Source organism: Contarinia nasturtii, unplaced genomic scaffold (assembly GCF_009176525.2).
Source record: "Contarinia nasturtii isolate CC-2019 unplaced genomic scaffold, AAFC_CNas_1.1 Cnas_scaffold_1037, whole genome shotgun sequence".
Taxonomy (NCBI): domain Eukaryota; kingdom Metazoa; phylum Arthropoda; class Insecta; order Diptera; family Cecidomyiidae; genus Contarinia; species Contarinia nasturtii.
In genome coordinates, this window is record NW_022198383.1 from 5,549,239 (window position 1) to 5,571,520 (window position 22,282).

The 22,282-nt window shown below is 34.4% G+C and overlaps 2 protein-coding genes across 3 annotated transcripts; both read right to left on the reverse strand.

Annotated features, from left to right (window-relative positions):
• Positions 1-613: 613 nt before the first annotated feature.
• LOC116343949 (basigin) lies at positions 614-9,200 on the reverse strand. Of its 2 annotated transcripts, none has more exons than XM_031772280.1 (8): positions 9,081-9,200; positions 5,161-5,445; positions 2,287-2,401; positions 1,993-2,159; positions 1,494-1,604; positions 1,173-1,391; positions 963-1,098; positions 614-876 (listed from the first exon to the last, which is right to left on the reverse strand). In XM_031772280.1, the coding sequence occupies exons 2-8, from the start codon at positions 5,246-5,248 to the stop codon at positions 852-854; spliced, it is 861 nt and encodes a 286-aa protein (XP_031628140.1). In that variant the 5' UTR covers positions 5,249-5,445; positions 9,081-9,200; the 3' UTR covers positions 614-851. The 2 variants fall into 2 exon arrangements, with proteins under 2 accessions (XP_031628140.1, XP_031628141.1); XM_031772281.1 differs by lacking the exon at positions 9,081-9,200 and adding an exon at positions 6,988-7,008.
• A 180-nt stretch (positions 9,201-9,380) lies between these two features.
• LOC116344326 (rab3 GTPase-activating protein regulatory subunit) lies at positions 9,381-14,150 on the reverse strand. Its single transcript, XM_031772809.1, has 10 exons — positions 13,992-14,150; positions 13,680-13,891; positions 13,395-13,620; positions 13,190-13,328; positions 12,912-13,088; positions 11,489-12,808; positions 11,206-11,416; positions 10,480-11,118; positions 9,723-10,418; positions 9,381-9,619 (listed from the first exon to the last, which is right to left on the reverse strand). Exons 1-10 carry the CDS (start codon positions 14,065-14,067, stop codon positions 9,422-9,424), a joined length of 3,894 nt encoding a protein of 1,297 aa, XP_031628669.1. The 5' UTR covers positions 14,068-14,150; the 3' UTR covers positions 9,381-9,421.
• Positions 14,151-22,282: the final 8,132 nt, after the last annotated feature.

A 22,282-nucleotide genomic window follows, 5' to 3' on the forward strand; every position in this document is an offset into this window, starting at 1 on the left:
TTTTTTAATGTTAAGTTTGGATAAGTTGCATTTTTTTCAGTTGATTTCAATCTATCATATTTAATTATATATACTAGCTGCTATAAATCTGTTTTTATAATAATTAATCTCCCTTTTTTTGTGTAGTTTATTTGTTATTTATTTCATTTATTTTATCTCTTTACGAATTTACTATAAATACTTAGATTTGTTGAAATTTGGTGCGATTTTCGAATAAAATTGTTAAATCTAGTGTTAATTTATCCTCATAATTTTTTTTTTGAGTTCATTTATTGTTGAATATGGCGGCGATGTTGTTTGTTTTAAATTCTGTTTTGTTGTTGGTGTGTTTATAATGTTAGTTAATAAGTGATACATGCCGAAATGTTATTCTCTTATTAATAAATGTCTAGCATGTTGGTTTTAGTTGTTGTTGAAGTTTTTGCTGCTGTTGATCAGAAAGAAGAAGGGTTTTTCAGCATTTTAATTTGTTCTTCATGTATACCAAGTTAGCAAGGGTTCAAAAGTGTATGTGTGTTTGTTTGTGAACAACTTGATGGGCTGCAATTTTTATTTCATCTAATAAATTTTTCTCTTACATTTATTTGAAAACAAAATTCGGTTTAGACCATCGTTTATGCGTGTGTATTTTATTAGTAAATTTCATTTTCTGGTGGCTCATCTAAGAATTGTATTTCTTTGTTTGTTTGTTTTTTTTTTGGTTGTTGGTATCGTTTGCTAATTGTTCTCTTATGAAACTTTATTAAGTTCCTTGCCTCAAAAAATTATAATAATCATAAAACCAAAAATTAAACATTCGTTAAATCATGAAGTGAATTTTAGAGCAAATTTTTTTCTATGATTTACTCAAGTTATTTGCCGGTCTTTAGCTTTTCTCTGTAGGAATGAAACGAAAAATGAAAAAAAAATTGTAAGAATTCATTCGAATGGCTTAATTGCAATACAGAATTGTTCACACTTACTGTTCGGGACTTTGATCTGTATCACTTTCATCTAAGCCTTCCTTGTTACGCCGCTTTTCGTAGACTAAAATAATGGCACATAAGATGAATACTTCGGCGCAAATGCCCAAGAATGGCCATAAGGCAGCTAATTTTCCTAAAGAGATAAACAAAAAACTCAGTGTTAATATGCTGCGCAACGATTAAGTGTAACACACAGATCAATTGTACCTTTAACTCTCACAAATGTATGCTCGGATTCTTCTGTCAATATTTTAGTGACACCTTGTGCATCTTTTAATTTGATTCCAACGGCTTTATTTCTAGCAGTGCACGTGTAATTGTTTCGATCTTCGAGTTCGGCATGTTCAATAATAAGTATCGCATTTTTGACGTTTTCCTCGTCCTCTTTGAATGTAACATGCGTTAGGTTAAGCTCGGCTCCGCCAACTATTTTTTTTTGTTCGTCGTTTCAAATAGAAATATGCAAAAATAGAAAAATATTTTTCAGTCAAATACGTGAAATGAGGCATGTGTTTCTGTCAAACTCACCAAGAGACCATTCGATTTCGGGAGCAGTTCCATATGCTTTGCAATGAATTGTAAGTCTTTCACCCTCAACAACAGACAAATTATTGGGAATTTTCTTCAAATAAACGGCGGCTGAAAAATAAAATGAAGAAAATTGGTTATCTTTTTTTTTGTGTGCAAAAAGGTATGGCTCTGTCGTTGTTTTTAGAGATTAGTTTTTTTAAATGACAAGAGATTATGTTATTTACAAAAGATTTAATTATTTAAAGATTACAGTGTTGAGTGTCTTGATAGTTCACATATCTGATTTAAAGACTCAAAACTTATGTATTCAAAGAGTTTTTAAATACAGTTTTTTTTTAAATATCATAGCTCGTCTCTCAAAATTCAAAGTTTTATAAAAAAAGATCAAATTTTTTTTAAATCTAAAAACAGATGTTATTGCTAGAAGATAAAACATGATCTGATGACGTTAACTTTCAATTATTTTTGCCTTATTATTTCAACATGTTTCACTTACAAATTACTTCAATATGTTGCTCCTCATTAGTTTCATCAATTTTGCAAGTGTAGTTGCCATGGTCATCGGGATCAGTGTTTTCGATTATAAAGTTGCTGTAGTTATCCTTGATAGCATAGCGACCTTTTAAACTGTCAACTTTACTCACATCCTCTCCGTTCTTCTTCCTGTATACGTGGATTAGAAAATGAAAGCAATGATTAAATTTTATTTTATATCAGTCATCATTAACTCTAGCAAAAAAAATGACGTGCGTCGCTCATATGTTTAGCGACGATCTCAAAATATGCTCACCATTTGATCTCGTAGTTACTTTTAGTTTGTTTGCAAGTTAAAACTAATCCACTCTTATCTCTTGCATCGAAATAAACTATTTTATTCGCTTCATCTGTATATTTTGCTTGTAATTCTGAAAAAAAAATTAACAAAATTATTAAAAATTGATTTTTTTGTCTTTCTGTGATTTCATCATTATCTTTTTGGTTTCAAATTTCATCTAAAACATATGCATGTCATAATTTGGGCGTATTCCATTACATAGCATTAAGGAATTACGATCGAAATGGATTAAGTTCCGATGTTTCTAAAATCTAGTTACACGCAACGTTGATTGAACTTGGAAGGTTATGCCCGGATCTAAGGCATCTATTTATAGCACACAAATTATTTAACATGTTTATTCAACTGTTCGGATTTTCAGCATGTAATGATTGAAACTTAAAAAAAAACATGCGTGAAAAGGAATGTGTAACATTTAGATATATTCTATATCCGGAAAACTTTAAATGGATGTAATACGGTCTTTCATAAAAGTGGATCGAGACAATGTCATACACTAGATTAAATCTGCTTGAATGATGTGCGTGATAGCAGCGACAATATATATGATCCACAATAACGACATCGGAATACAATTCGCACGACAGCGAAAAATAAATCCATTTTTAAGCGGTCGTAAATATTTACTAGCGGAATGAGCTCAACGATGATAATTTCCATCGGCTTCGTTTTGTTGAATAAAGAAAATACTGATAAAAAAAAGATAAGGCTGTGGAATAAACACAATGGAGTGATTGATGCGTACGTGATAAACGTGAGACAAATCATGCCGTAATTTGATTTGCTTGCAGTCTGTGTAATGGGAATTTAATTTGTCAGACACTAAGTGCTTATCAAATATCGTAATCAATTTTATTTTCAAAGACGATGTATGTGGGTTGTTTTGGTAGCGAATCTCTCACGTCCTCTCCATGTCTTTACTAATTGTTTATTTGTTTTTTCTCTGTATCATGCCGTCTTTTCAAGCAAAGTTGATAAAATTGAATTGTTAAAACTTTTTAACGGGCCTAATGAGATCAATTAAACTTGTGCAAATACCATTTCTGTGTGCTCTGTTTGAATTCCACTTTGGTAACGAAATGCATTTCCGTGCAATACTGCATTCCTGCTGCACAGCAACATAATGTGGATGATTCATTTCGAGTTTCGATCGAGAATTGCAGCACATCAACAAAACAAAAAAAGCAAACAAATATTTTTGCCATAAAACCGGAGACTCATTCAATTAAAGTTGTCTATTGTTATCGACATGTGCATGACAGCGGGGATATTGTAGCATTCAACACACACCATAACTTGATACCGACACAACGAATGTACAAACATCAATACAGCGTATCTAGCCTAGTACATGTTGACGATGGGAGAGTGAGAGAATGAATGAGAGCATTCAAAGTGAGGCAAGAGTTGAAAGTTCGCTACTTTTAATTGAAACTAACACACACAGAGAAAACCTCAACTTTCACACTGTTAACGACAGTTCATCGTCATGATGTTGTTTTTGTTGCTTTTATCTGTGTTCACATTGGACTGAAACTAAAAGACAAACAGTTATTTGTAGTTTATTTTATGGCATTTTAAAATGTCAATATTGTATACATTCGTTGGAATGGTAATTGTGTGTAAATGTCTTGTCATGTCTCTCTCTCTCTCTCTCTCTCTCTCTCTCTCTCTCTATCTCTGTGCACTTTCTAGGTCATCATTTTTGTTTGAGTTTGAAAAAAAAACAAGTTAAAACTTTGAATTTTAAATGATTCCACATGATATTCGCATTGAGAGTTTTGAATTGAATTGTTTTTGTCATCATGCCTGTGTGCTGTGCATTATATCTGTCGTTTTGGCACAATCAATGGTCGTTGAGTGTTGTTTCATGTGACCACATGTCCAATAAACCAAAATATATTGGAATGCCATATTTTTTTCAAAATGGTGAAAACCAACCGATAAAATAAAACATCGAGAGTGAGTGAGAGAGAGGTTATGTGCAATAAATGCCGAAAAATGAGTGTGTGAGAGAGAGAACGAACATCGAACTTGAACTATTCCGATTATGACGTAATTAATGTTCCCATTTTTATCCCTCAGGTTGCTCTATAAACAACTATTCGCATATCTGAATGTCAATAGACGATGGGTCGTTTGTTGTATGTGCAATATTTCCTGTTGGCTCTCTTTCTCCTTCACACTCTCCATCTCTCGGCATTGATTTGCATTCGGTTGCCAACTTACGCACATCACAACCATCAAAGTATTTAGTGTGGCGTTTTGATTACAATTTATGCCTTGAGAACGCAAACGAACATTTCTCAAGCTGGCGCACTAAATGATGCACACCACATAAAAGCGTAATAAATCAATATGCTTTCTATCTCTTCGTTAACAACGCGAATGACATCATTTTGTATACGTCATTTTTAATGCACATTCGAATCGAATTCAATTTCATTGGACAATAAAAAATATATGTATAGGAAAATAGTGTTCTGTTTTTTCTACTCATTTGAATTCAAACATAATTGTTAAACTGCCATTTTACATGCAACAAACGAATCAAATGAAACAAAAGTGTGTCGTTTCTTTTGAGCAAAATAAAAGGCACAAAAGATAGCACCTATGAAAATGAAATAAGGGCGCGGATTCATCAAATTTACAAAATATGCCTCAAGAGAGACTATAATATGTTAACTTTTAATTTAACTACACCCTCGACAAACACAGTCAATCTAAATGAACATTGCGCTGCTGATTTTCTTTTTTTTTTTTTAAGACGGAAAATTCAACACCCAAAATGACCATCGATAAAAAATAAATAAAAAATGGTTTGCTTACCTGCTTTAACTGTGGTGCTGACTATAAATAAAATCACTGTGATGTATTTTAACATTGAATTCAGTTTAAAATGTTTGTTGAACTCCATTTTTATCGTAAGAGTTTTAGGTTTATGTGTAAGTTTAGATCGTTATTTCTCGAAACAATTGAACGTGTATCGATTAAATTTAAATGTAAAACACAGAAATCGATGAAATGGGCTTAGAATACACTCGCAGGATGTCACTCACTGCACACTGCCGATAATTCATTAACTGATTGCGTTAGTTTTCTCTGTCGTTCTTCCTAATAAGTGTAAAATAAAAAGAAAAAAAGGCTTCCATTAGCGAAATGAACGATAGAAAATGTTATAAATTACGATAAAGTTGCAATTGACAAAGAACATTGAGAATGAGCAATTAACACACACGACTGTATGAATAAGCGAGAAGATAAAAAAAATGTCGCATAGTAAAAATAATAATTTATGCACAACACATTCAAGATATGAATTAACAACAATGTTTTTGTAATTAAACGGAGGCGAGTGAACATATTGAAGGGAAGAAGAAAAAAAACTCGCTCAGAGAGTAGATGCAATATCGCGATGCTTCAAGCTTTCTTTTCGGTTTTTTTGTTGTTGTTTCGACGAAAACGACGACGACTTGTTGTCCCGATACACAATTTATGACACAAAGTGTTGGTGAATCAATCGATGTAAATAAATCGTTCGAGCGAGCTCGAGTTCTTCTTCGCGGCAAGCGCGAACTCATTCTGTCGCATTGTCATTATATATATTTTTTTCTTTTATGCATATACATATCAATTGCTTGTTGAAAAAAGATGATGTACACAAATAAAAACGAAACCAAACTCGTTGCCAATAAAAATGGCAGCCTTATAGTCGTATCGATTTCACCACTTTCGACCATTTTTTTGTTTCTGGAGTTTATTACTGTTGGTTGTTCCATTTCGATTCTAAATTGCTTTTGATCAGCACATCGATTAGTTTGATTGGTATTGATTACGCTGTTTATATTTCAGTTGCGCAACGAATTCAGGCGCTTCAAGTCACACATTATTTTTTTTACAAACTCCATTACTCCATCATTTAATTGATATCACATGAGTGATACAAAAAAAGCGATTAAAACTGAACCTTTCACTCTCTTATCCGAATTGAATCGGCGTCTCATTCATGAATGGAACGATTATTATGCTGGCGCTAGTGTTCGCAAGCCAGGATTTCAATGGCATGAAAATTAGAATTTATATTGAATTTAATTATAAATAAAAAATGCTAATTTTTCTTTCGTCTTCTATTTGCAACGCGCACGCCACAGATTGAATGCCCCAAAGAATATTTCCTTCGCACATTAGCTTACGATAGCTTTTTTTTCGCTTGATGCAAATGAATCGCACATGACAAACAAATATCAACTGCCGCAAAATGAAATAAGAACTAAAAATAAATTCTTCTGGCTTCGTCTGTGTTTCGTCGTTTTTATTATCTTTCTTTCTTCTTTTGTTGTCGCAGTCGTTCTGTGTTTTTTTCTTTTAATTTCAAAATAAAAAACAATGTTCTTCTTTCTCTCTCAATTTCTAAGCGCGGTTGGGTTACACGTTGTACCTCTTTGTCTGTCGATATTAAATGCGTGATTTTATTTTCAAATTTAATAGTATCTTGTTCACAACAATTTGTGTCACTTGAATACATCGTTTTTATTGCAGCTATTTTTTTTAGTATACGTGGTCCTTTTTTGTGTCTGTATTTTTGACCGTGGTCGAGAATAATATGTATCATGCACGTTCAGTCGTTTCGATTACACATATACACGGAGCACATACCAGAAGCAAATTGCTAGACCGCACGATTCGATTGTTGTTGGCAAGATGTAGTGTAATACACTGTTTATTGCCGTCAACCAAAATCAAATGAGAAATATAAAATATAAATGGGATAGCACACAACATACACACAGTGTTTGTGTAATGATTAGAAAATTATGTGCCGACCAAGCGAAAAACACACACACCACTGATGACTTCAACCGTGATGGGACAGTGTGTGGCAAAGGCAGACAAGACTCTGAACTTTCCGATAGATCGAAATTTATATATACATTGGATGGCTATAATTTTTGTACATTAAAAAAGATATATTAGTTTCATAATGTGTGAGCTAACGCGAGCGTCGCTATGACTGTGTATCGAGTGATGACTTATTTTGCAAGAGATAGAGGGAGAGAGAGTAAGCGTTTGGGCGCGTGTAATCGGTCGTCCGCATAGTGGCGTACTAAAAAAGAGCCCATATCGTAACTCACAAACGCTAAGTGAACTCGCTTGTTCACTTGTTATTGTTGCTAGGAATTTTCCTTTTAGCAAATTGTGTTGCACACACATTCGTGAACACATGCAAATGTGCCGAGTTCCTTTTAAGTTGTTTTTTTTTGCTTCTTTTCTCCTTGTAATACACTCTTTCGTTGCGGATACATATTCATACAATCGAAAAATGTTTCCTTCGCAGCCACACACAACAGAAAAAAATGATGAAAAACGAAGAAAATGTCGCTGATAAAAACGTATGCTGATAAAAAGCGATATTTCTCTTTCGTTTAGTACATCGATTTTCTTTATCTTTTTTTTAAATTATCGACTCGATCAAAGTGCACATTTTGTTATTGATTTTTTTTTCTTGGGTCTTCTCGTTGATATTTCATTTTATACGATAAAAGGCATTGAATAGTGTGTTTATTTTTATATATGTATATTCATGAACTCGTTACGTCGTCCAATATTTATTCACTGTGGTGATAATTGGCACAAGTTAATCTTTCCTTTGTCACAAACAACATTTCTGTATCCAAATCAGAAATTCCAATTAAAATGAAACAACAAAAAAACCACTTGACGAGTAATTTACAATGAAACAAATACACATATTGTCACGAACACATAACAAAATACCAGTACAGATTAATATAATTGTGTGTACTTTACGCTTAATTGAAATGCAAAATATATTTTCAACTTAAAAAAGATGGTTTGTGAATGATTGTGAAGATGTGTCATTCAAGCGCAGAAAATGGCATTTCTTTGCTCGTTCGCTATTGTGTGAATCGCGATTTAATGACAACGATGCCTTTCTTTTCGCTTGTTTTTTTATTCGTTTACAGAATTTTGCATATTTCTTCCTTCGGATATCAAACTATTTCTCAACTGTGTTTCCTATTTTCATTTGGTAAGGTGCCTTTTTCCATATTCACGAATACAAGCTCAGCGAGAAAACACTAATATATACCTTTCAGACGCGCTTACTGACACTGACCATACCAAGTGCATGTGTGTGAGGGAGAAAGAACAAGTGGAGGCAGTATGTCGCACATACACTTGCACACACAGAAATACACATACACGTCGGTTTGCGTTTTCCTTGATTTTTCTTTGCGGAATTTATTTTCACTCTTGTGCCGCAGCGCGACGTATCTCCCGTATCGTACAAATACACAAATGGCGACCGATTACGTCAACATTTACCAATATTTGGATACATACGACCAAACCATCAAAAAAAAAACTAGTAAGACAGCTAGCTATGTGTATAGCTCTTCTTTTTTCAATCTTTTTCTGGCTTCTTGGTTGTGTGTGAATATGCTGATCACGAGACCAAAGATAATTTTCTCAATGCAAAAAAACATACACCAACAAAGCAAAATTACACTCGAAATAACTCTCTTTTTTTTGCTTTTTCCGCAAAGCACAGAATTTTCATGGACTCTCTTTTTTCGGATTAAACTTAATTTGCTTTGCAATCAATTCGTTGGGCTTTGTCAGTTGTTGAAATACGATTAAAATGTGCAAACAGATATTATTTTTTTTTTGTTTCTTTTCCTTCTCTCTAGAGATTATAATTTTTTTTTAAATAGAAATATGATTTTTACCACACACACCAACACCGAACACACTTATCTCACACTGTCAAATTCGAACTGACGACAGATGAAAAAAAAATCTATTGTCTTTGCATTTGGATTGCCGTGAAATGCCATTACTTAGCAGTCAATGCGAGTCGACATTTACTCTAGAACTGTCGTGACAAACTTTAAATTAAGTAGCACATGCCGACAGATGGCGATGTTGATGCTTGTCTCTTTGGATATGTCTTTGTTTTGAAAATGAAGAATTTATTCTTATTCGATGTTTAAACTCAATTTCAACTTTTTTTTTTGCTTTATTTATTTAAATATAACAGTAATTGAATTTATTTCATCATTGGAATAATCTAGGGGGCTTCGATTGAATTGAGGTATTCCTTAACTTCAGCACAAGCATCATGCAACTGGGCCGCTAATTTTAGTTCGGAACTCTCTTGTTTGGCCAAACATTCGTAGGTCTTTTTTGCAAGTCGTTGTAATCGATTAATATAGGTCAAATCGTCTACTTCTTCGGATTGAGCTGGCAATTTTAATGACGATTCATCCTGAAAAATGTGCAAAGAAGTTTCTGTTAAAAACGCTCCATTCCCATGTCAAATCTATGGTATCTTGAAATTGACCGAAAAAAATCGATTTTCTCATACATACCAATTGTTCTAAATACGAGCTCACGCGAGTTCCGCTGGTCAAGACTCTTGAATATAAATCGGGTTTATCTTTGACGAAATTATTAAGGCGGGTGCCTGTGATCGACAGCAATATTTTTCCGATCGACGATAGTTGTGAAACTTCTTTTATTTTTGATTCGGCACATTCGTCCCAACCACGCGTATACAATTGAACTACTTGATATTTGACTAATTCCTCCTGATTCAATGTCCATTTTTTGGCTAACAGCATCACTTTTTCAATCCACAAATTGAAATCAGTTAAATATACATCTTGAAAGTCCTTTCGTATCAGGTCTACGGCCACATTTATGGTTCGATGTAGGAAATGCCTGCGAGATTTGTTAATTGCTTCGTCTGGCCTTGAAATCGATTCGTTCAACTCTTTGCTAATGTCACATGCCAATAGTTCACGTGACACTTCATTGAACAATGAATTCATGGTGCCTTTCACACTCACATTCAATGAAGAAATGATCAACATCACCTCTAACAGTTGTGAATGAAGTTCAACGATTTGTGTATTCGCGCGACGCTGTTTATTTGCTTGCGATGTTAATGCGGGCTCGGTACCATCTTGTAGCAGCACTTCAAATTTCAATTCAACCAGTTGACTGACCATAGTTTCGGACATCATATCGATGAACTTATTACAGTGCGTTACGAATTCAGGGATCTAGAATTAAGAAAAATGATATAATCTATGTATGTAATCGAAAACTGAATCTTCTTCTTACCATCGTGTCATTAAATGTTGAGAGTGATTTTGATTCTTCGCTGTTTCGGCCGATGTTATTCAAAAGTTTCATCGACGTTTGAATGTACTTTCTCAAAATATTGTTCCAAATAATGCAACAAATGCCATGTTTCAAAGCGAAATCTGGTTTCTCGAATAAATTCAAATACTCAAGGGAAGTCTTGAGGTATTCAAACTTTTCCGTATTATTATTCCATGCATTCGCATATTCCCATGCTAAGTGGACAAATAAAGCTCCAGGTCGAAGACTGAATGGAAAATGTTTACGTAAGAGATCAAAATACGTAACCGCTGAATGTGGTGTATATTGTTCGGTTAATTCCTCTTCGTTGACGGGAGTGAAAAGTGCGCTCGCCTTTACTCCAGTTGATGCAATCCACTTGGCGACTAATTCAGATACAATGCCATTACCACCGCTGAAAATTGTCATTAAACTTATGTCAGGTATGGTGTAGTCAAGCACAACCACATCAGCAGCAGGCGAAGTGACTTTCGGAGTGAACGAGAGAATTGAACTCAACGCAGCAATGTCATCCAATTTTCCAATTAAAAGAGACCATTGCGCAATTTCCTGAGATACTTGCTCCCAGACCTCATCTTCGCCAGTACTGTCTTGTCCCTTCATGCCGAAAAAAGAGGAAGATTTAAAGCAAAAAACATCGTTTTGAAAATAATAGCCTTTTGAGGGAAATATTTTTGAGCTTACCTCTTTCTGGCGATACAAAACCGATAAATCCCGACATAAAAGCGCTGCCAGAAGGGATTTAAATACATTCGAGCATTGAAGTAGCATCTCACGAATATTTTGCCACCACGGTGATAGGGCACTGTACTGATGTTCGGCGCATCCACGATCCAGATCACAAATGGTTTGGACAATGTGCGTAAAACTAACCAAATGATGGATTACTTCATTTCTGTAAAAAAACAAAAAAGTTTTTTTCCATATCTTGTTTCGTATTCGTTTATTCGTAATTATAAACACTCACTTATCATCATACGCAATGTCATTTTCCATCCAGTACCTTAAAAATAGTCGCAACAGTATTTTATTCTTCAAAGTGGAAATCGTTGCAAGTTTATAAAATCCATCAAAAGTCGTATGATGTTTGATAAAACTATCGAATAGATCAAAGCCAACCGAGGTGAATCGAACACTTTTGGATTCATGCAATCGAATGTGATCACCCGATGCATCAAAAACTGATAGATATTCGATAAAATTATTGTTCGAAGATGATGGACTCAGAATGGAAACTTTTTTCGACTTTTTGAATGTCAAACACCCCTTGTACTGTTCAATAACCTTTAAAATGTCCTCAAATTCAGATTCTCTAACTTCATCCGAATCGTTCAAGTCATCGTGCGTTGCTTTCTGTTTCATTCCGTTGTAAAACAATAACAGTCTTTCGTATTTATGCAGAAATTTTGACAAGCGTGCATCGCTATACGAATCATTTTCCACCGTGGTTGGTGTTGATTCATCTTCTTGATCTGAAGTCTCTGGTGTTCCTTCGATGCTCTTTAAAAATGTGCTTAAAATGATCGAAAATATTTCGGGTGTCAAGTATCGACTTTTTATTAACGATCCGATGCATTTAAATCGCATCTCATTCATTTGGATGCTATCACATAGATCGACCAATTCGGACATATTTTCTTGATCAATTGTTTTGAGGTCGGCTTTAATTTGATTTATAATATGAATATCTTTGGATTTTTTCGTATTCGATGCATCAAGCGCATAATGAAATGGTATGGCAAGCTCTTTAATCGTAAGATCTGTTGGATTCAAAAAGAATGCACCGGTCGATGAATGGTAAGCTGGTTTCAATACAACCGAACTTGTACTAGAACTTGCCGCACTGGAAACGGTTGAATACGAATTTTGTTGAATTAATTGGCCATTTGGACCGGCCGGAAACACAGCCAACTTTCTTCCACGTTCTACATTCCAAATGTCAACAGTGGAACGCTTTGGAGAGTATATTGCTATGAATAAAGCGTGTCGTCGTTTTTGTTGCGTTGAAGTTCTGGAGATTTTTTCATCGACTTTCATAAAACTGCACTGTGCATCACGGTAACCTTTCCAAACACGTAGCACCACATTATATTGACAATCCACCAGAATTACACGACCCAAGTTGTCGGAAACAGCTGCTAAACGATTATACGGTGACAACCAAATTCGATGTCCGGTTCGATGGTCGTCGTAAAAACCATAGCGAAGTATCATTGATTCAGTTGAGATTTGCGGAGCTGGCTCTGATACGGATTGGGGCTTTTGAGCTGCCCCGGGAAACCATGAGCTGTGAACGGAACAAGGAAAATGCAAGAAGTTCATGTTTCGATCAATACAAAAAATCAATATTACATCAAATGGAAAATCAGTTACAAGCTAAGAATACTCACGGTAAAGCATTTTTCACTTGACTAGCAACAGCCTGAACAATTGCCACCGATACTAAAGGTTGAACGATAATTTCTTTGGCATAATAAAATGCAGCAAATGGCCTCATTCCAACCGATAAAACGGCCATTTGTTGTGGTGCTGAACTTTTATACGATGCATAAAATCCACCTTCCATGCTATAAAACCAAATATAATAAGATCATAAGCGATAAATATTGGTTTGAATGCTATTTTATGTGACATTTACAGCTTAAAGTAAATGAAAATGATAAAGTACCTTGCCGCCAATAAATGGTCGAACAAACCAATTTTTTTCGATCCAATAACTGAACTATGAACAACTTCCGAACGTCCGTATGAGTCATCATACTTCCACACCCGACATGCAACACTTCCCAACAGACTATTTGTTCTATCTAAAAAAAGTTTCAGCAGTTTATAACTAAACAGAATGAAATTATTTGGTATGTAGAATGTCTTACTCAATTTCTCGACGTTCCTGAGCGATTGCATCAATTGTTTGCTTTGTAAAATACACACACATGTTTTATACATCACATAAATTTCTTCGATGGATTTCTTTTCATTGGGCAATTGTATACTTTGCACAGCTTCTGGGTACCATTGCTGTGATATAATAACTTGACCACGGGTCGTGATCAACTGGCACAATCCTGAGTTGAATCCAATTAGAATTCCAGCCACAATCTACAAATATTTTCGTTTTTGATTACAATTAACATTGATATACGATTGAAATGTGTTACTTCTTCGGCTTCATTTGTGATGGGTAAACAAAGGACGGCAGTAATGTCATCGTATGGAGGTAGCTCATCGGACCAGGTAATTGAATATTTTGATTGATGCAAACGTGAATCCCATTTCAATGATAAAACAATAATTTTTGTCCGATAAGCAAACACCAGACAACCCGTTTTCACAGATAACGTATAACGAACACTATTTAACCAATTGCTATCTGAAAATTGATTCGTAAAATTTCAATGAATTAATATACGTCACAATTTTTTTTTCTCTCGTCATTTAACACACTGGAATATATTGTACACGTAATTTACCTTTTTGTAAACCAAATATTTCGGGTATTTTCCTTAAACTTTCAACACAACAAATTGATTTTATTTCTAACACCATTTTAACTAAATTCTAAGACAGATGAAACTGAATTGAAAACAAATTAAACACAAATCAATGTTAGACAACGAAAATCTATTCTTTCCAGTTTGGTAAATAAAGAGTTTTTGTTTTGATTCGCATAGACGTCGAAATAGATGAATGTTTTTAAGTATTTTTGAAGGTTTCAGCTGTCAATGAAATGAACACATGTGGTGACATCTATTGTAGGTCAATCTAAGCCCGAGCCATACTCATTGAAATCATGGGAACATTCTTCTATTCAGAACTTTTAATTTGATTGTAATTTAACCCTTTTTTCAATTCATTACACAACTTTATTTGATGCTTGAAACAATAGCAATGCAATCTGTCTCATTTTAAATCACTTGTGCAGTGCAATGAGTTTTTTGCCCCCCGACTATGCAATGCAGACCAAAAATCGATGCGCCTGTACATAACGAGAATATTCACTCGTATTATTCCACAAAATTTTATTGCTTTATGCTTTGCACGCAACGAGACAAGCGATCGTATACTGTTTGTGGGATAAAATTGGCAGGAAACGCCCATGTACTTCAAATTTGCCGCACACAAAAATGGATGCAACACATTTATCGATTGAATTTCATGCGACTTTTCGTTGGATTTATGGTTTATGAACTGAATTAATCGCCGTCAGATTCGAAATCCCTTCATATATACAGCAAGCAGTAGAATGGTTTAATTTATAAGAAAATTGTTTCGTTAAATAAACCAAATGAATAATTTCTTTAAAAAAGTCATTCCAAACTAGAAAAATAAAATCTGATACGATAGCAAAATGTAGAAAACAGTCTTTCAGACTTTAGCAATTACACATTTGTTTCTCAAAATCACATTTCTTTTGGAAAGTAACTAGAAATTTATTTGGAAATTTATAACTGTTTTCAAAACAGCATTTTGGGGAATTTAATTTACTCTTATCTTTTCTGCATAACAATCGATTTTTTTATTTATTAGCGAAGGTTAAATAAATAACTTTTTTACATGTTGGCCGAACAAAGTTCCTTAAAAACGGATTTTACCCGGGCATAAATGATGTCCAAAAGGCATTTTTATCGAGCTAAATTGGGCCGATGGCCGTTAAAGCTGGTCTTGCCGAAATTCGACGGGATTTTTTTATAAAGTATGGTGGAAGGTACCCGTTAACGATAGGTGGTAAAGTGATTAAATCTAATAATTCATGAAGTCTTTGAAATAAATGTGCCTTTTGAACCAAAAGAACCTACAATATGTAGCAAAATTATGAATACACGGCCTACATTTCTAGTACATAATATTTTGATCTGTTAGTTAAAAAAATAGAAAAATCTTCATTTGGTTTTTGCGAATATTGCATTAATAAATAATTGTGTTTAATTTTCAATTAAAATGCAAAGAAATATGTGACATTCACAAATCGTTCGATTGAATGTTGCTTTTAATCGGCGGCAATAATTCACGATTGAAACATAAAATCGTGTCATCAGATAAGCAAGACGTATTTATGGCTTGAATGTGAGCTAGAATTTTACGATACTTCGAGTGAGATCTTGCATTTTGAATGAGAAATGCAATCCAAAGTTAATCGAAGTTAGAAATAATAAAGGTAATAGAATCGCTTTTAAGAAGAAAAAAATGAAACAGAATTAAGAATGTGAAATGATTTTCTTAAGATTGACAAACAATCCAAATACAATTTTTGATTTTTCATATGAACAATACTTCAGTTGAACAAAAAAGATCCAAAATCTACATTTGCATTTTTCTCGAGAAGTAAAGAGATTCTAATAACGTGATTGAATGAGTGCAACATGTAAATGGAAGCAGATGTGAAAATTGTCGCCCAAGATGGAATTTAATAGTGTCATTGCTTTAATTAACGCAACAAATAGCACTTGCATCTTTATGTCAATCTTGTATGGATGAAACAATTTGGCTACGGCATGTACACTCTATGTGTATTCGGATGTCGCTTAATGGTTATATCCCTTTCAAGTCTTGCTTTTAGCTCTCAAGTGCTAATTATGTCAACTATTAAGTGAAAATGAGCAGTTCTGAAGTGCAACATGCCATTTAAATTCCGAAATGTGTAAAAAAAATGAATATTATGTACGATCTAACGAAAGAAAGGGAGCAGTTCTCAGCAGCTCCATGTGTCGGAACGTACAGCAGCAATTGACTATTTGCATTTTGGGCTGGCTTGAGTGCCTTTCGTGTTAAAACGTGTTTAATCGATTCATCTTGCGCACGTTTATGTTTGTTTTCGCTTTTATTTGCTACTTTTTTTCCTTCTCCAGTGCGATTGTATTTACCCACTCAGTCATCGTTGTTGTTGTTGTTTGTTCGATCTTGATATCGTGCGCGGAGTGTTTGATTGAACGTGATTTATCTACCCTAAATTAACATGCACTCGAGAACATTATTACATGCACACCGAAAACAAAATGAAAAAAAAGCCATCCATAGAGAATCAAATATCAATAGACACACGGCAATATCTGAGCGTTATTCGAAAAAACAAAACGGCAGCACATTAAAGCAAGTTTTATTCAAGAAAAAACAACACACAATTCGGTTGATATATTTAAATGCTCGCCGTATTGTGGTTTGGCCATGTGATTCATGGCTATGTCATGTTTTTTGTTAAGTTTATTCATCAAAAAATGTATGTTCTATTCATCTGAAAACTCAAACCAACACATTTCGGGCGATGACAGATGCTCGGTGCAAATTAGAACCGTTTACCGCTTTATACACACATCTTTCGTTTGATCCGGAATTTAAATACTTTCTCATGATTATGTCATGTTTTGTCAACTTGATAACAACATTAAAATCCAAAACCAAGTGAATTTTCTCATTAGAAAACGCATTTGGGGTGTAGCGAACAAGAGTCAAAATGTTACAGATGGTTTTTAATCATGATATTTTTCGCACAATGCGGTTGATATTGTGATAGAGTGAAAGCAAATCATCGCCATACATATCGAATTCGAATAAGTGCCACTGAGCAAACATGCAAAGCAAAAATATGAGCGAGAATTTGTTTTGAGTATATTTGTCATTAGATGCGGAGCAGTGATATGGGTTTTGTGAAGAGCAAAGTGCAATGCCAGTGATGTGATAGATTCGATTAAATCTCTTCGGATGTGGAGGGCGAAATGGCATCGGCTGGTTTGTTTGCTTTGCGTGAGTATACCTTTTTAGTGTTGTTTATTCGTATTTATGACAGTGAAAATCACATTTACCAAACACACACACACACACACACAGTTCGAAAGGGACGAGCGTACGAGTTTAATTTGAAATTGAATGGAGAGACTGGTGTGAGTCGGTGTGCTTGTAGCATATTTAATTGTAATGCGTGTTTCGATGAAGAAAATTGCTGATGTTTGTGTTGGCGAATAAATTCAAGTTCCGTTACAAGCAAAAACACCATGTATCTATCTCCCTAACATCACTTGTACGAGATATAGCACATTCACCGAGGGTCCTATGCTCACAATTTCACCCGATGTACATTTCTCAGCACATTTTATGAGAGGGATGGTGTGTGTTCATCTTGTCACCATTATTCATCGGATATTTTAAGTGCGCGCGTGTTTGCGCCGGAAAATAATCAAATAATATTCTGTTTCCTAAATTGAATTAAGTGTTGTTCTCTTTTGTGTGTGCATAATGCATTTTCTCCCAAAAAACCGAAACGAATTTCACGAAATACTCACAAGAGAGTCAGCGCGAGTACATTAAAGGTTCAGACGATTGGACATTTTATTAAGAAATATGATTTTTGTTTTGTCGATGTTTCTTTTTTCATTTGATAAGTGTTTTACAAACGTTTTGGTGCTCCCAAGGGATGAAAAGGCACATTCAAATACACATTCTGTGGAGAACAACAATTTCAAAGAGTAAAATGTTGTTCCGAAAATGATTTCTCCCTAAGCACAAACAAAATCGACTGCATTTTCCGAAACCATCAATGGGTTTTATGGTTTCTTTTAAATTGAAATACCAAAACACATACACTTTCGTTTGAAGTTAACATTGAAATCATAATTGAAAATATTTGACGACAAATTTTCAACTAAACATATTCAACGGCGACGAATGGAGTGCTGAAAAATTTGTTTCCACAACTTTAAACTAAAGTGAATGGATCGGTTTGAACCGTAAGCATCAGCCATTTAGTCTGGTTTCGCTCAATTTAAATTGGATACAATTAATTTCTTTAATTGATCGATTTTTCTGTACACGTTGAATGAGACGAAATAAATGATCATCACATCGTCTTGCTTCGATAAAGAATCTTTTTTCCGTTCAGAATAGTCTTTTAACTATTGAAAATAGTCAATATCAAATGTGATTCGTCTGAATATTCAATTAATTATAAGTTTTATCTGTCACTTTAATCGGTTGGCTAAGCTCAATATATCCCCACACACACACACACACAGCATATATCTTGCTGAGAATTTTTTTGTTGTTGATGCGGTGCAACAGTCAATCCCATCAATATTATCTCATCGAGTCTATAGTAATATAAAAAGAGAAATCCATTTAATGTGAGACAAGCACACAATAATTAAGACACAAATTCTCTTAACGAAGGCACAACGAATATAAAATATGTGCTTGCACAATTCAATGAGCCAAATCGCTCGTACATACATGATTGCCTTGAAGAGATGAAAGAAAAAACAAGGAATTGTGAATACATTCCTGTTGCTCAAAATCAAAATACACATCATAATAATGTGCAGAATTTTATGCGCGCTTGAATTCAATCGGTAATCTTGCTTGAAAATGTGAACAAATGGTGTGCGACTGTCACAGCGCCGCTCATGAACTATTAATTTTAATTAATTTTCGGTATACGCACTTTTTGTCAATTCTCTCAGAGATTCGGAATCAGATCTGTTTTCTTCCCGCTGGCTTCAACTAAATTTGGCTAATTTTAACCAACACACAAAAAAAACGCGTTCATTTCCTTTTTTTACCTCTTTACCAATTAACTGAACAATCTCTTTTATCTTCGACGACAAATCTATCTCTTAGTCGTCGTTTTTTCGCTTCACTTATGATATTTTTCATTTTTTTCCTCTGCGCTATTTAAAATGTTGTTTTTTCTTCGGATTTTTTTCATTTTAGTTGTACCAAGTTAAAAGTGATGCCACAGCAAGTCCTGTCGCATTTTGAACCAAAGCCGTAAATTTCATGAGAAAAAGAAGAAGATGAAACAAATATGCTTCTCTGTTCGAGTTAAACGAAACCACGTGTTACGATTATTTTATAGACAGTCAAGACGCGCGCACTTTTCAATTTTCAACGGCATTTTTTCCCTCATCTCCCAGATGATCATATCGGTATCGTGTCTCCGTACAGAGTGAAAAGAGGAGTGAGACAAATGCAGCAGAGGATGTAATTTTAAATGCATTTTTTTCATAAATACGGTGACATTTAATACGCGATACATTGCAAATGCATGTGTCACACTTTGGAATAATAATTGCACGACGCCATAAGTTGTTATCTCGTTTATTTCAATGGCTCGATTTGTTTGTTTAAGAAAACACATTAAAATTGTATTCGAATTATGGAATAAAAACGGAAGATTTAAAAGCACCACAGCTCGGCACAAGAGAGCAAGAGAGAGAGCTACGGATAAAGCATATGTGCTATTCAGTTGGATGTCGAGTGTGTGTGCGGCGTCGTCCTTTTATGGTCTTTCAATTTTCGATGTTAAAACTTGCAATTTTATTCATAAATTCTGTCAACTATGAAAAAAATGCCGCGCCATCTCATTCGTTTTTATCATATCAAACATTGTTGCGGTTCAAAAGCCGAGCAAGACACAGTGGCAGCGCATTATAAATTTTATTGGATGGCTTTTTTTTGTTTACTTTGCCGTTTAACTTTTTTTCTTCTCTAAATAGCATTTAATAAATAGCTGTCTTTAGTATTTGTTTCTTCTTTTTTCCTATTTTTTCTCGTTCACTTTCAAATTCGTTTTCCATTTAACGCTTCCAAATTCCCGAAAGGTATTCCCTTTGAACCGACAACAAATAGCATTCTGTGATTAAATACTTCCGATGTGAGTATTTACAGCAAAATAGCGCACATTTATCACTTATCATTTCGATGTAGTGACAATAACAGCAGCGACGACAACCAATCCACTCCGTATCAAATGCAGCAAACAATGTTTGTTTTCAACTGAAAATAAGATGTCATTTGAATCGAGTGATACAAATGAACATAAATAAACCACTTAAAAACTTATAAATAACATTTTAATGTTTTAAAATGCACAAAGAATCGCCGGCGTTGCAACAAGAAAACAGAAACATTCCGAACGATTATAAAACAACAAACATGGAAATGAGAATTGAAATGCAAATGCAATGCACACAACTACTTTTCACAGTTTTTCCACTCGATATTCTTTCGTATCTTGCATTCGCGTTTTCGATTGCTGGTTAACACATCCTATAGAGATATCTCGTGACGCACTGCATATACAATGAGTAATAGTTTTCAATATGCATAAATCTCACATCTCCCAATGGTATAATCGAATATCTCGGAAATATTTATTGGTCGGATGTGCAATGAATTTTCCATCTCTCGCTCCACAAAACGTGCAGTCAATGGTAATAGTGCGCACTATTTTTTGGTCGACGCTTCAGAAGGAAACAAACAAAATGGAAACATAAACCTCAGAAATTGAAACTAGCTGATGAAAAATGACCAATTTTCCGATATTTATTTCTAAGTTTGTGAACGCATTTGATCAAAAGCAATTTCTTACATTTTAAATTTCATACGGAAAATATAGTAAGTAAAAACAATTCATAATTTCTAACACAGAAAATCACAAAACAAAAATTCATATTTCTTCCGAAGAAATTCTTCTAATAGTGTCTTACTTGACACAACTGCATCTAGCTTTACCTCCCAAAAAGTTTTTAAACTGGTATAACATCTTTAAAATCGGATAGAATTTCAATAAATTGCAATAAAATCCATTGATTGAATATCGAATGTGACGAGTTCAATGATTTCAATCATTGGTGGCATTGAATAAATACAAAAAAAAACTGACGATGAAATCATTCTCATTGAATCCAATTTATCGTATATACTGTCTGTTAAAGATCAATATTTGCGATAGCTTATTTTCATCGATGGTTTGTTTGTGATGTTGCCATCCAAACCGTGCTTTAATTATGATATCGAGATGCAGAGTGAATTGTTGTGAAATATAGACATTTTATGGATCTTGATGGCGTAACTCACCATTTCGATTACAAAAAAGTCTCCGAACAAAGTTGTTCAGAATCGTGAATTGACTTTCGTACTTTTTTTACATCTTCAATTGGCAACCGAAATGGCACAGTTTTTGCAATCGCGACTCTTTTTCTTATATACCTCTGTAAATAAACACATCATAAAGAAAACGCAATGGCTATCGAAAATGTGGCGATAACATATATATTTAACGGAGAAAATGCCATGTATGCTATACTTAGCAAACGAAAATTCAACATTTTGGGAATTACTCTCGGGAATGTGTATTAAGAGAAAAAAAAAATGTTGTTTCCAGTTGAGTGAATTCTAAGCGAACCATCGTTAGAAGTAAGAAAAATGGTTATCATTTGTATATTAAAACACTGTGAAATATTTCCAACCGAAACGATTGCCAGCAAGCATATAATAGCGATGAGTATATAATACTACACGCACAAAAGATCGAGCCGAGTCCTATATGTTGCGAATAGAATCAACGAATAAAACGGAAATCGTGGAATATGACACGGCCCATCACACTAAAAAGTGGGTGGAGCCAAATGTACGTAGAACGATACATGTACTACAGTGTTACATACTGCAGTGTGTCTGCATATGGAGCAGCAACGATGGTCTTTGCCGACGCATATTTTATGTATGGTATAAATGCGTGCATAAAAACAAACAAACGGATAATACATGCATGAGCACCGATCTGGAACCAACGATATATTCCCTGTGCAATAAACATGTCTTTCCATGGGATACATAGGCCCATGATCCACCACAAAAAGAGACAGTAACCACAAATACATAAACGGAAATCGAAAACTGCATCAGAAGCAGCAGCAAAGCAGACAACGAATGAGTGAGTGGCAAACGAGAGTATTGGATACTTGATATTGTGTACTGCTGAAAGCGCCAT